The sequence below is a fragment of the Leguminivora glycinivorella genome, chromosome 5 (genome assembly GCF_023078275.1).
Source record: "Leguminivora glycinivorella isolate SPB_JAAS2020 chromosome 5, LegGlyc_1.1, whole genome shotgun sequence".
In the NCBI taxonomy this organism is placed as follows: domain Eukaryota; kingdom Metazoa; phylum Arthropoda; class Insecta; order Lepidoptera; family Tortricidae; genus Leguminivora; species Leguminivora glycinivorella.
This window is the reverse complement of record NC_062975.1, coordinates 6450283-6465417: the sequence shown is the minus strand read 5'-3', so window position 1 is coordinate 6465417 and position 15135 is coordinate 6450283. Positions and strand designations below refer to the sequence as shown.

The 15135-nt window shown below is 36.9% G+C and overlaps 1 protein-coding gene across 1 annotated transcript in view; it reads left to right on the top strand.

The window, feature by feature from the left end:
* The window catches only part of LOC125226266, a 92260-nt gene extending 79272 nt beyond the window's left edge, over positions 1 to 12988 (top strand). The window contains exon 3 of the mRNA XM_048130197.1: positions 12251 to 12988. Within this exon, the coding sequence (XP_047986154.1) occupies positions 12307 to 12759 (453 nt within the window). The 5' untranslated portion in view covers positions 12251 to 12306 and the 3' untranslated portion in view covers positions 12760 to 12988. The remainder of the gene's footprint in view (positions 1 to 12250) is intronic.
* Positions 12989 to 15135: the final 2147 nt, after the last annotated feature.

Here is a 15135-nt window from a genome sequence, read left to right as displayed (position 1 = left end):
ATTGCAGAATTATATACAGTAAACGGCCATAAAGAATGCAGATCGATCTTTGGAAAGAGACAATAATATAAGCAAGAACGAGACAACGCTCTACGAAGATGAAAAACCGATGTGCATTCTTTATGACCGTTTACTGTACGTAAGTAAGTACTTACGTTTAGTCATTATACTGAAATTAAAATATGTGGTCTGAATGATATAATTGAAATATATCACGAAATAAATCCCGTTTAGATCCCAGCAGTGCAATCTACAAACCGTCACAAAACAAAGGCAATAAACCCGCGTCTAAACTTGCAGTAATCTATTTGAGGAGGGTGTAACCACTCAATAGTCTGGGGCCCGTCTGTCGGCTTCCGATCGCCGATCGGACAAATAACGAACAACGGTCCACTGTTTGTGTTTCACACTTGTTCTCTGGAAGGGTTTCATCTTTTTGTAGCGTCTGGTTTATTTTAGCTTAAGTGCGAGACATAGATTGTGTCGATGGTTTAAATAGACAGAGCTCGGATTTAGTTTTAACTTCGTAAGAATCGCATATCGCATAATATCGTCTGGCTTTCTTATGTGTCTAGAATTTTTTGCACTAACATTTTATAAGCTATTATACATATTTATTTATTTTCCACTGTATTGCGTTAACTTAAAGAGTAACTACCTACCTAAAATATAATATCTACTTAAAATCTCTAAGTCTCGTACTCGTATATCTTATCTAGATGTTCATTTGATTAACGTATTGTAGTAATATTATTTTAGCCTATAAGTTCCCATTGAAATTTGGCCAATAAGTATCAATGACTATGTAACTGTTGATACCGAACTGATATAATTATTATGATGATGCAATCGAATAGCCAAAGGAACCCCTCGACAGAAAAGGATTAAGGTCTTGAACCCAGTCGGTAGCTAAGCTAGTTATTCTGATGCTCAGTTTATGTAACCAGATGATATTTAAGCTTTAGTTACTTTCCAGCATCCAGTAACTGTAATCCGACCATTTGTGAAAGTCATCGTCAGAAATACTAATCTTTTAATCTATAACCTCGACTAGTCTTAAACTTCTTTCGTTTCTTTTGACTTCAATTTTGTTCACAAGTAGGTGCGTAAGATTTTAGCATTTAGAGCAATTGTATTTTTGTAAAGAATGAAACGTCGTCACGGGTCAAATATTTTGCAAATGACGTGATAAAAGCAAGGAAAGTCCATCACGTTCGAGAACAATCTATGCATTATTGTCAAACTGTTATGCAGAACAGAATATAGTTAACACTCCTTTTGTTAAGTCGGCCAGATCTGCCAACGTTTGGTTACACGTCTGTGTTCTTATGTTATTGTTAAAAGAGTCTATTTTTGCTTGATTGTCAACCACCAACTTGATTTATCAACCATCCCTGCGTTGCTCTTCACAAGAAAAAGCGGGCCCATTGAGTCAAACTTAACCAGCATTGAGAAATATTATCATACTATAAATGTGCCTATAAATGTGAAATGCCACTCAAAATCTATCAAAATGACTTGCGAACAACAAGATACTTAATAATATCCGATTTATTTGGAGGTATATGTCATATGTGTGTTGTGTCCTGGGGGTCTAGCCAAGATGTTTAGTTTAGAGCAATGTTGTAATGAAGAGACTTGTGGAAAAATAAAAAAATGTTGTAAAAAGACAAGAAAACACATGTATGTAGATATAAAGTACATGTACCTAAGTATATTTAAAAAAATCTTGCCGTATGCGAGCAACGATTCTAAGATTTCAGTAAGGATTTACTGCAACTTTTTTCAACAAAAAACTGTTTTAGACACTGGCATATCCGATCCATATCGAATCTAGATCAAATATTTGACGAATCGGGCCATAGTCACAAAAAACTTCAGTACCCTCTGACATTGTCATTCGATGCGTCAACTTGCGTAGACCCCCAGACCCTTTAGCACAACTTGCCTTATCGCGCGCGAGTCCATACATCAAGCGCAACTCAAGTATGTACTCGCGCGCGACATGGCAAGTTGTGCAGGTCTAGATATTCTGGGGACAAACGTACTGTTGAAAACGTTTTGTGAGTTGGGAAGGCAGTGATGCAGTCGAGCGCAATTTTCCACAATGCAACTACGGTCGCGTGCGAAAATCTTTGCGGTTGCTTTTTTCAAAACCTTTTTTATATAATGAGCAGCTTTTGTACTGTCACTTTAATGTTGAGTTGAGGTTTCTAAATCCAGACAGCACGTGTTCTGGCGGGGGCGGAGTTACATTAAAATAATTATAATAGGTATTATAGTTATTAAGGTAGTGCCCAGTAAAAATAGAAGAATTTGTAAAAATGGTTTAGAAACATATTGAGTTTTTTATTTTTTATTTGTGATTAGCTGTTGCGTTTTTCGTGTGTTACTTTATATTAGGTGTATTTTCATCTGTGTAAATTGTAAGTATAATTCAATTGCATTTGCTCTTTCTACTCCTATCATGAATAGATATTTCAAGTGCCATAGTGCTAGATGCAGAAATAAAAAGGACCAGCCATATTGTACCAGTTTTTTTAGAGGTCATAATGAACAACTTTTATTATGAGATAAATGCTGAAATCGCGAAATAAAAATGAACCAATGTGTGCCACGTCAGCCGGAATGTATAGAACAGTCAATTTTTTTCGCGATTTCACCATTAGTCCCATAATAAAAGTTGTTCATAAGCTTAAGTACCTCAAGTCATAACATACCTAATCTTACTATGCAAAGTATGGCTGGCCCCGTAGCCGAATAGCATTTCTGCGACGTCAAACGCCGCGGAAATGCAATCTATCTCTATCGCTCTGGCGCGACAGAACCAAACTGGCTGGTCCTTTTTCTTTCAGCCTGTATAAACGTAAGTTTTTATAGCACTTGTGTTCTCGAGCACCAGGCTTCACGGTACGCAGCCTCCGTTGTTTATAGTGGCTGCATTGTGCGTCAGACGTCAGCGCGTCTGAGATGGCCAGATTAACGTACATAACAAGGGCCCTTTCACATTATCCTATATCCTATATATAGTATATATGTAGCTGTATCGGGTGATAGATAATATAAGGGATAATTAAGGTGATTTAATTTATTTTAAGACTGATCCATCAAAATTACAGAAAACACGGACTTAATGCCGGAGGTTAGGTTTAATACAGGGTGGCTATTTAACCTCTCGGTCGGCCTAGCCAAAATGACAATCGTTGACGCTAGACGCCGATCGAAACGCAGTTTGGCTCTGTCGCGCCAATACAGAAGAGCTTTATATATTACTAGCTTTTGCCCGCGGCTTCGCTCGCGTTAGAAAGAGACAAAAAAGTAGTCTATGTCACTCTCCATCCCTTCAACTATCTCCACTTAAAAAATCACGTCAATTCGTCGCTCCGTTTTGCCGTGAAAGACGGACACACAAACAGACACACACACTTTCCCATTTGTAATATTAGTATGGATATGTCAATAATTTCCATCTCTTTTCCTTTACAATTTGCTCCCAAATTTGAAGTTTCATTTAAATTTAGATTGTAGGTATGCTTGATTTAGGGCATATGCTAGTAGCACCGAAATTACAAGAAATATGTACCTACTTACCTAAATAATTAGGTATATCCACATCAAATGGGGTACCTACAACAATAAAAATCAGGCACATTTAACGGCAGGTAATTACGAGGTAATTACTAATTAGTAATTATTTAGTACCTACTATAAACTATTCAATGATTTTGAACTTAATTATATTATTTATTTATTTATTTAATCTTTATTGCACAACAAAATAAGATACAAATGGCGGACTTAATGCCTCAAGGCATTCTCTACCAGTCAACCAATGGGCTAAACCAGAAAGATTAAGTAGGTGCAGTGTCTTAATAAAAAGAAGGAAAAGGAAACTGTAACCTAAACTATGGATAGATGAATATTAAACTATACATATTCAAGATAAACTTACATATATACGTAATAAAAATAAACATACATATATATTTACATTGATATACCTAGTGTGAATCATTAAGATGACGATGAAGAAACTTTGTCAAGGAAATACTTGCGCAACATGCGCTTGAATGCATTTGGTCTGTGCTTGTCTAATTGAGAGAGGAAGAGAGTTCCAAAGTCTAATTGCCTGGACAGTAAAAGAGTTGGACATAAAACCGGTACGATGTTGAGGGACAATAAGCCTTAAACTACGAGAGGAACGAAGATCAGCGCCAGGGCGTGGTGTATCAAATTTGAATTTCGAGCGGAGATATTCGGGGGCTGACGGGTCAAAGAGAATCGAGTATAGAGTACATAAAGTACGAAGGGACCTACGTTCTCGAATAGGAAGCCAATTGAGCATTCTACGGAAAGAAGAGATGTGGTCGTACTTACGAAGGCCAAAAACGAAACGAATACAGTTATTAAGTAACCGCTCTAACTTATTCAAAGAATCTTGGGTGAGATTAGAATAACAAACATCAGCGTAATCAAGTACTGGCAGAACAAGAGCTTGGACGAGGAGAGTTTTTGTGCTGACCGGGAGAAAATATTTAAAACGGTAGAGTGCTCTCAATGTGTTAGTCACTCTACGACTAACATCGGACACCTGAGGTTCCCATGTAAGCCCACTGTCGATTATTAGCCCCAGATTCTTCACTTGCGACACAAAAGGTATAACTTCTTGCTCGAAGAGAACTGGCACCAAGTCAGCCATCTTCACCCCAGAGAGTAGGCGGGGGCTGCCGAGTAATATAGCCTGGCATTTTGCTGGGTTAACTGTGATGCCAAAGCAATGTGACCAAGTGGAAATGTGGTTAAGGTCCATGTTAATTTCAGCAATGGCCTGATCCAAATCTTTTACACCTGCTGTTGTGTAAAGCTGCAAGTCATCAGCATACAGATGGTAAGAGCATTTTAATTTAGTAGTAACGAGATTGATAAAAATAGAGAAGAGAAGTGGTGATAGGATTCCCCCTTGTGGAACTCCAGATGTAATCGTGCACCAGTCAGAAGTCGTACGGTCAGCACGGACCATCTGTCGGCGGTCCTCCAGATACGAAGAAAACCACCCAGCCACAGATGCAGATACATTCAAGTGCCTGAGAGTGGCCAGTAACAGATCATGATTGACAGCATTAAATGCATTTGAGAAATCGATAAGAACTAACACTGTTAACAACGAAGAGTCCATACCGAGTCTCACGTCATCGACCACTTTCAGCAAAGCAGTGGAAGTACTGTGGCCACGACGAAAACCGGACTGGAGTGAAGTAAGCAGTTGGTTGGAGTGGATGTAAGTAGACAGTTGTTTATGGACTATTGCTTCTAATATTTTTGAAAGAAAAGGAAGAATAGAAATGGGCCGAAATCTTTGAGAGCACTGGGGTTGGAAACTTTTGGAAGTGGAATGACATGGGCGTGACGCCACAGCGAAGGAAAAACCCCAGATGACATGGAAAAGTTAATAACGTGCGTTATAACCGGGAGAATACATTCTAAAATGGAAGTGATCATAGTCCTACTTACATCATCATGGCCAACAGCATTCGATTTAATAGAAATTATCACTTTTCTAATTTCCTCATCTGTGGCTGGGGTAAGACAGAAAGTGTGTGTGGTAAGGCAAGGCAGGGCACTAATTTCAGCAATACTATTTATTTTAGTAACAGAATCTAAAGAAGATGATTTTGCAAAATGAGAATTTAGATCGTCTACAGAAAAAGCTGAAGATGTTAATTTACCCGGAGACTTAACTATACCGATTGATTTTAAAAATTTCCACGTGTCAGCCGGTGATGACATGGCAATGTTATGGTGGATAAATTTACGTTTAGCTGCTCTTACCATCTGGTTGCATTTATTTCTGGCAGCCTTAAATTGGCACCAATTCTCCTCGCAGCGATCGCGTTTAAATTTACGAAAAGCTCGATCTCGCCTAGTCATCGCAACACGAACGTCTCGCGTAATCCACGGCGCTGGCGGCCTCTTCAGTCTTACTGTGCGCACGGGTGCATGGATATTGAAAAGTTTAAGAACTGACGAGTTAAGGGCCGCCACCGCTTCATCAACAGATGGAGCTAACAACGTCGCCGACCAGTCCACCGCGCGCGCATCGGTCTGTAAGGCTTGCACGTCTAGTCTGGCAAAACTGCGGAGTTGGATAGTTACACGCTGCGGCTTAGGAGGTCGAAGACGATAGCTTACATAGACAAGATCGTGATGTGAAAAACCTGGAGCGGGGAACTGGCCAACCATGTTCACGCGGTCCATGCATGCGACGATAATAAGGTCTAACCACGAGTCAGCTGTGTCAATATTATGGTGAGTAGGCAAAAGGGGAAGCACAGAGAGATCGGCAGACTCTATGATGGCAGTAAGTTTACGCGTCCTACGATTGTTCTTTAAAAGGTCAGTATTGAAATCGCCCATGATTATCTGATGTTCGTAATCCACGCTAAGAGAGGTAAAAAGAGTCTCAAGTTCCAAGAAATAGTCAGTGTTAGGTGGACAGTACACTACACCCAGCACGGCCTTTGTCCCTCCTATATTTATTTCTAACACTAAATATTCCATAGAACCCGAAAACTGAGATGGAGAAGATGAAATTATTTTATATGGTATATTGCTACGGAGGTAAATGGCAACCCCTCCGCCACGTTTACCAATGCGGTCGTTCCGCAGCAACACAAAACCAGGTAGACTGTATGAAGTAGAATCGAGGGTAGGTTTGAGCCAAGTTTCAGAAATGAGAATAGCGTTAATATTGTCCGAAGTAAAAGAATCAAGGAGGTCGTTGTAGTGGCTAGGGATACTTTGCGCGTTGATGTGACATGCGTTAAAATGTTTAGTGGATGTTATGAAAGTGCGTTCAAGGACACAACCGAGGGTGTCCGGCTCTGATACACTGTTGTTGAAGGAATGAAAAGAAGCTGACAAGTCGCATGCTGAAAGAAACGATTCATCATCAGACATAATAATTCACCAGGTAGGTACTAATATATAAAATAGATATAGATATATAATAAATATTAAACGTGCGTAAAAACACAAGTAAAAATAATAACTATCGACTTTTCGTCGGGTACTTTCGGTTTACCCCACCAGTCAACCATTTACACAAAAAAAAGTCAAATTTAAAAAAGAAAACAGTAAAAAGTATACAATTCAACAGGAAATAAAGTAAGAACTGAACACTAAAATATACATTAAAAAGAAATATAAATCAAACGTCAACGTCACAGCAAACCAAGAATTTTATATATATCTCTGGATAGTGCGTGCCGACCAATGAGTTGAAGCCAGGTTCATTCACCTTTACTCCTATGTTCTATCTCTTTCCGACACTGTGATGTATTGCCAGATTAGTTACTAAAAAAAACGTATAAAACATTCTTCAATCAAATTGACTTAGTTTTCTTTGTATTATACAAAAAAGCACTCAAGCAAAAACCTTATTTCTCCGGTATTTACCTCCTGCGTACTATGGGAACACTAATAATAAAGAAATATGCCCGATATGTCAGAATTGTCAAAAGTAATTCACCAATTCAGAGTTTTCTTTTGTGATATAAACATTTTTCGTCGGTTTCCTTAAGTTATGCGCAATGTATTGCATAGTGCAGCATTGTGGAAGTAAATGGAAACCGAAATCCGACATAAGATTTCACAAGTAAGTACTTATTTTACCAAAATGTTCATAAACCTCACTGACAATCAATTTTCTTCTATTTTGCTTGTAATCTTGGTTAGTTCTAATCATTATATTGTTTTCATTGTCTCAAATGATATCAAAATTCCCGCGAATAGGTTTAGAACGATAAATATGACCTTTAAAGAAAAAAATAGCTATGTGTGGTTTTACGACTAGGGTGACCAATCTTTTTTCATGCATGGTATTTTACTCTTATTGAATGGAGCTAAATCTATCAACTTGGTACGGTTTCTATGTTCATAATTCATATCACAGTATATAATACCAAATTTATTGGCTCCCCACAGACAGTCTTAAAAATTCATAATCTTAAAAAAAACTTGTATCTCGTGAAGAACGAGAAGGACAAGTCCAGTAAGTACCTGGACTTGGCTCACGAGATAACCGCCAAGTGGGATGTTGATTCGACGATCATTGTCCCGATAGTCGTCTCAGCGAACGGTCTCATAGCGAAGAGTCTCGACCAACATCTCGAGAGACTCTCGCTAGGTGGTGGGATCAGATGCAGAAGGCGGTGATCTTGGATACGGCGCGGATAGTCCGACGGTTCCTCTCTCTCTCTGCATCCTTAACCACCGGCAGCTTGGACCCTGCCTCGCTGCTAGCGGCACCCTAGGTTAGGTTTTTTATAATATGTTTTTTTTTAATTGTTTTGTAAGTGGTTTTGTATTTTACTTTTATATTCGTATTATAAAATTTATTTAATAGCCTAGCCTGAAGACTTAAAAGAAATAAAGAAAAGATACTGTTGTAAAATGTCCTAGTATTTAATTTTTTTCCTATTGACAAATCGTCACTTCGTTTATATTGTGCTCAGATTAATGGTTTTGCTTTGTCAATAACAAAAACAGAACCACGGCTCAGTGAAGTTATTAAATTACTAATTACTCAGGTCATTAAGCACTAACGGTATCCGTACCTCCACTGTTAGCTTAAATCCCGCCCTACGTTGAAGCCATAGTTACATAATCGAATTAATTAATAATAAAACGTCATCATAATATAGCGCGGTGTAGATGACTTTAAAATAATGAAAACTTTTATTCCTTTTATGATGCATGCACTATTTAATATACGCTATAATATAGTTATTGTAATTCAAGTATACATTTTATTCAGTAATATTGTTGTCTACACTGGCCTTTCATAATTACTTTTACTGGTACTTAATTACTTGTACATAATTAAGCCGCACAGCACACTAATCTAACACACAAACTTTAATAAGTGGTTGTTAAATCAAGTAGGTACCTATCCCTATCTGTAATTAAATTTTACTATGTTGTTATAATCTCATTTAAAAGAAATAAAAACTATCAACGCAAGACAAATCGCGTGCGCGTTAAGAAAAAGATTTTGATTTATCGCCTTTTCCAACGGGATAGAAATTCAAAAGTCTATTGTTAGTCTCTACAATGTTTTATGTTACTGTACTAGAAATACACGTACCTAATCCAAGTTTTTTTTTTAATTGTAATATGTACTTAAGAATCAAATTCAACTGAAAAGATTGTAGAATTAATTCTTAATGAATCGTCACTGAACCGAATTTACTGTGAATTATCAAGTAATCTAAGTCCTATTGCCTGCACATAGGGCTGCCATCCGTCCGGGTTTCCCCGGATTTGTCCTAGTTTGGAGGCCGTCCGGGGGCCGTCCGGGCGGGGAGTCAAGAAGTGTCCGGGGAAAACCCGGACATTTTTCACGTAAGGAAGCACCTCATTGAATTTAAGTATTTATCAGCGAATTTAAGTTGGCTGATTAACTAATATCTGTTTACGTAATAAAAAACCGGCCAAATGCGACTCGGACTCGCCCACCGAGGGTACCGTATTCGTACAAACCTTCAATGGTTAAAAAAAACTCAGTTCATATATGTAACTCTAATGACTTGTCTAGAAGTATAGGTACTAAAGGGTGAACACTATTAAAATGTCGCCTACTTTTTTTATTTTTCTAGCGTAATGCATCAAACCTTTTTTTTGTATTGTTTAAAATTTTAAATTTAGAACACTCCTGTATTATTTGATAACCATGAAATATGCATTTGTTTTTTATTTATGAAAATGGCGTTACACAAAAAAAGTACTCGTGAATTAATTTTGCATGAATTTAGTAAAAATCCCAGTTTATCAACTTTGGAGCTGGCAAAATCTTGTCAAACTACTAGGAGGACGGTTCAACGGACCCTAAAAAAAATTAAACAAGGTGAATCTATAGATAGGAAGCGGCGTGAGGGTCAACCTACCAGAAAATCTAATGTTAAGTTACAAAGAAAGGTGTGCAAGCTATTTGAGAAGAATCCGTGTATCTCTTCCCGGGATGTGGCGAAAAAAGTGGGAACTAGTCAGTCAAATGTTCAAAAAATTAAAAAAGTTTGCGGCATTAAAACATATAAGAAGCAAAAGGCTCCAAAGAGAACTGTGGATCAGTTTAATCGTGCGGTAAGACGTTCCAGGTTGTTGTATGCCTTATTGATTGAGAAAAAATGTTGCCTAATTATAGACGATGAAACTTATGTCAAGGTAGACTTTGAGTCTTTACCAGGTAACCAGTACTATTCAGCTCGTGACGCCTCGAATCTTGACGAGTCGAAAAAGGTTCTCGCAGTAGAAAAATTTGCTAAGAAATACCTTGTTTGGCAAGCTATATGTCAGTGCGGCTTGAGGAGCTCACCATTTATTACTACTGGGACAATCAACACTGATGTATATATATATCAGAATGCTTGAAAAAGAGACTATTACCATTCATTAAGAAACACACTTCCTCAACATTATTTTGGCCAGACTTAGCAAGCTGCCATTACTCTTCTCGCACTTTGGAATGGTATAAGGCGAATTCAGTAGAGTTAGTACCTAAGGAGAGCAACCCGCCTAACTGTCCCCAACTTCGCCCAATTGAACAATATTAGGCAAATATAAAAAGCAAATTACGAAAAACTTGCCAACCTGCAACTTCATTGCCAGACTTTCAGCGGAAATGGATTAAATGCACCAAATTGATAACAGACGATTCCGTGCAAAGGTCGATGAATCACATCAAAAGTAAAGTCCGGGAATTTTCTCGTCGGTCCTTGAAATAGCCCTTATAATTTTTTTTATCGATTGTACGTAATGTAAAATTAGTTATATAAAAAGTTTTAAGTATTTAAGATTTTTATTTTCTCTTCTGTAGCATGTTCGACCGGCGACAGTTTAATAGTGTTCACCCTTTAGAATGAACATTATTGTGTATAGTATAGTGCCATCTCTCAGTGAATTCTCTAACTAATTTGTGCGACCTGTATTGTATGATGGTTTTTCAGGGAAAATACTTTATAATGTTAACCGATTTCGACAGTTTTTACTTTATTTAAAAGAATGTTTTAAGTAAAATCTCGTATAATTTTGAAATATGATATGGATGTATAATTTGTATATGCAAGGGTGGTAAAATTGAAATCGAGAAGTTTTTTGTCAATTAAAAAAACAGTTTCCAAGATACACACTCGATTCAATTTTTCCTGTAATATTTAGCATAATGTTTCGTAAAATGTTCACAATTTTTCGTTGGTAAACTTCGGGAGATAAGGGGGGCGGGGGAAGAACGGTAATTTTTTAACAATATCCTTAAAATTCTTTTTTTGTCTTCAACAAAACAATTATAAGAAATAGTTTTGATAATTATGTGCAATTTGAACTCTTTCTAATTTGACCTAGTAACTCAGTATAAACCTCAAAAAAGACAAATTTAATTTTTTTGTAAGAATTTTTTTGTCTTTGTTATTGTTTATTGCAAATGGCCATTTTCGTGAAAAAAGATTCAAAAACTTTTTTTTGTAAAATAGGTAAATTTAACGTTTTCCCTACTCAGAATTAACGTGCCCTTTCGATCCTACTAGGTAAAAAAAGGCGTCCCAAATTTAATTTTTCCACTTCGAACCATTTTCCAAACACTTTGTACAACGGTTACAAAGTGGAAAGTATTTACGCAAAATAATAGAAAATTTTTTGACCACTTTTCTGTCTCCTGTTTTTTGCCCTAGATCGAAAGGGCTCGTTATTCTGAGTAGAAAAAACATAAAATTGAAAACATTAAAAACATTTTTTTGGTGTTTCTTCTCGCAAAAATACATGGTGTGAAATTAAAAAAATAAATTTATTAAAATTAAAGGTCATGTTTTTTAAAAATAAATTCTGACTCGTCCGGGGAAAAAATGCGATTTTCGCCAAATGTCCGGGTTTTTTGTATCTTTGTCCGGGTTTGGCGAAATTCGAGATGGCAGCCCTACCTGCACACTGCACAGGAAACTCGTTTAAGATAATTGCGTGCTTATAAAACAAGTCAAATATTGCGTGTTGTCGAAACAATCAACATTCATTATTTCCCACGGTTTTCAGAACATGTAACGATGAGATATTAGTATCCTAATGAAATTGCAATTGTTTTCCATTTTGTCTACACAAAATCAAAATCGTAACATCAATAAATGCTGGAAATATAAAGCATACATAGAAAAGATAAAATAAAAGTGATAGTCTTATTCTAAATATTTTATTTTCTCAATTCCAGGTCCCACAATGAGGTGTCTGTGATCTAAGCACGAGGCAGTCGCCTACACAACCAGAATGACGTCCGAGCGCGCCATCCCGCACCTGCGGGACATCTTCGGCCTCAACCAGCAGTACGACACCAAGAGCTTCGAAGACGACGACAAAGGCAAGAAGTCCAAGAAAAAGAAGGACGATTACCGCACCTACACGAACGGTGACGTCAAAACCTTAGAACGACACCTCAGCATGAAGAAGACTATACGGAAGAAGATCATGCGGGATCTCCAGCAGGCGTTCGTTGAAGACCCTAACGAGTTTAAGGTCGAGAACACGAGCCCTGAGAAACTAAAGGCAGAATTGAGCGCCGAGGCTGTGAAAATTGAGAAGAACGTACGGAAAAATGATCCGACGTTCCTGGACATGCTGCGAGGAGAGACGAGGGGCGAGGAGGCCAGGGAGGAGCAGCCGCCGGCGGAGAAGACCAGCTTCTGGCGGCGGCTCACCATGAAGAATAAGAACAAGAGATAAAGCATGCGTTGCCGATACTCCATTCTCATCAAGATTACTGGCCATCTAGAAGATTGATAAATTTAATGTTTGGGAAAACTACTTGGCACCACTACCTACGATATAAGTTTATAGTTTTATTTGACGACCGGTCTGGCTCAGTCGGTAGTGACCCTGCCTGCTGACCCGCGGTCCTGGGTTCGAATCCCGGTAAGGGCATTTATTTGTGTGATGAGCACAGATATTTGTTCCTGAGTCATGGATGTTTTCTATGTATATAAGTATGTATTTATCTATTTAAGTATGTATATCGTCGCTTAGCACTCATAGTACAAGCTTTGCTTAGAATATTTATTATTATATTATTATTTATATAAGAACGAATCACGGATTTATTGACCAGAGGCATAGTTCGCGAAACCAATAGGTACTCTGGTCTTATCTGTGTATATATTTGGTGCTTACGCCACAGTATGTCGATGTTTTTAATACATTTATGTACTTTTTAGGTAGTTCGGTGCCACCTATCGAAGTTCATCATCCATACTTTTATTAGCTTGACGGTCTAGTTTACTTATTTACGCAATTTCGTGATTTACGACATCATATTTGAAGTGAACTTTAAACCTAAGACTGTATTTTGGATGTTGGCATAGATTACTAAATAGACCAGTTTTGTACTTATTCTATGTCAATTACTCGGATAATATTTATTATTATTGTATAATAAGTAGTAAGTTTTTGACTTCTCAGATTTGTACTGACTATTCAATCGTATTATTAAAAGCTGGAGTATGTATTATTTAAGAGATCCATAGAAAAACCAATATGTATTAACATTTACCACATAATTACAGAAAAGATTTGTAGGTCAATCAGTATGTTACGAAAAATTAGGGAGATCTCAGTACGTGAAAAATATTGATAAAAGTTATTGAATAATTATGTAAAGGAAACCTTTTGCCCTAACTAATTGCGATAGACTGCGGTACACAAATAGGGCCCATAAGTATAGTATAGGTACTTGTTACATTGGTTTGCCACCTTCGTGAAAAATTGTAATGTAAAATATTAATAATTGTACAAAAGCGTTTGTTTGGTTTTGCCGTTTTAATTTTCTAGTGAAATAAATTATCAAATTGAACTCTATATCGTTTAACTAGGTTGATTGAGAGTAATATTTTTTCCTGTTCCTTTTCAGGAATTTTAAGTTAATGGCTGAGATTTTCTTTCAAATTGGAACGTATTTAGACATTTGTTCTGTTTTTGGAAAACAACTACACTGCAGTAAACGCCCAATGTGCAGAATTGCGGGCAGCTAGTAGTGCACCTAATTACAAAAAGCATGAAATAATGTATATTTGTGTAAACATATATTACCTATTATATTGGGTGATGAAGAATTTTGACATATAACTTGTTTAAATTTAAAAGTGGAAAATGTCTGCCTTGGGTACCTAAGCCTAACGGCATCGATTGCAGACGTTTCTGCCAATCAGAAGTTAAAATATAACTTGTTTTTTTAATAACTATACAAAAAAGTTAAAATCTAACACAACTGCAGGACTGTAATGCAGTGTAAAATTATCCACAATTTTGTTATTGTTTAGACTTTCAGATTTGACAGAAACTCGATGTTTTAATTCTAGTTTAACAATCGCATAATATTAAGCAATGCCTTGTTCACAATAGAGCACTTTTATCAACTGTCAAACTTATCGTTTGGTGGGAAAGGAGCCGCAGCAATGCTCCGCTGAGCCGCTACCATGGGTGTTTCACGTCTTAGAATACTACGTTATACGGTAGCGTAAATGTCATGGAAAATACACGGTGTGTGTATATACAGTGTGTAATTCTAATACGGGCGAATCTGAACGCTGAACGGTGGTTAAGAAATGTAATTTTTTAGGTAATTTTTACTTGAAATTGGAATGAAAATTTTATCCATACAAAATAATTCAGCCCGCAATGTCATTAACTGTTATCACAACCATATTAAATTTATAGTACGTTGCTGCTGAGCAAATTCTCTAAAACTAATTATGGGGTGAAAATTAAGAGTAACTTAAAAACACCTCTTAATTAATGATAACTGAACTCATTATAACACTAATGAATTATAATTATGTATGTATCGTTTAAGTTATCGCCCGTATGCCTTACACCCTGTGTAATTTTTGGTATTAGTAAATACAAAGTTTGTGTATACAAAATTTGCATTTAATTCTTTTAGTGGTTGTACATTTTTAAATTTGTCATTCACTCAAAGGTTGACTGGAAGAGATCCCATTAAGGGATAAGTCGGCCTACGTTGAATATTAGGTACTGACTCTGTAACTGTGTCTCTTTTGTTTCCTTTATGTACAATAAAGCTTAAAATACATACATACATACATA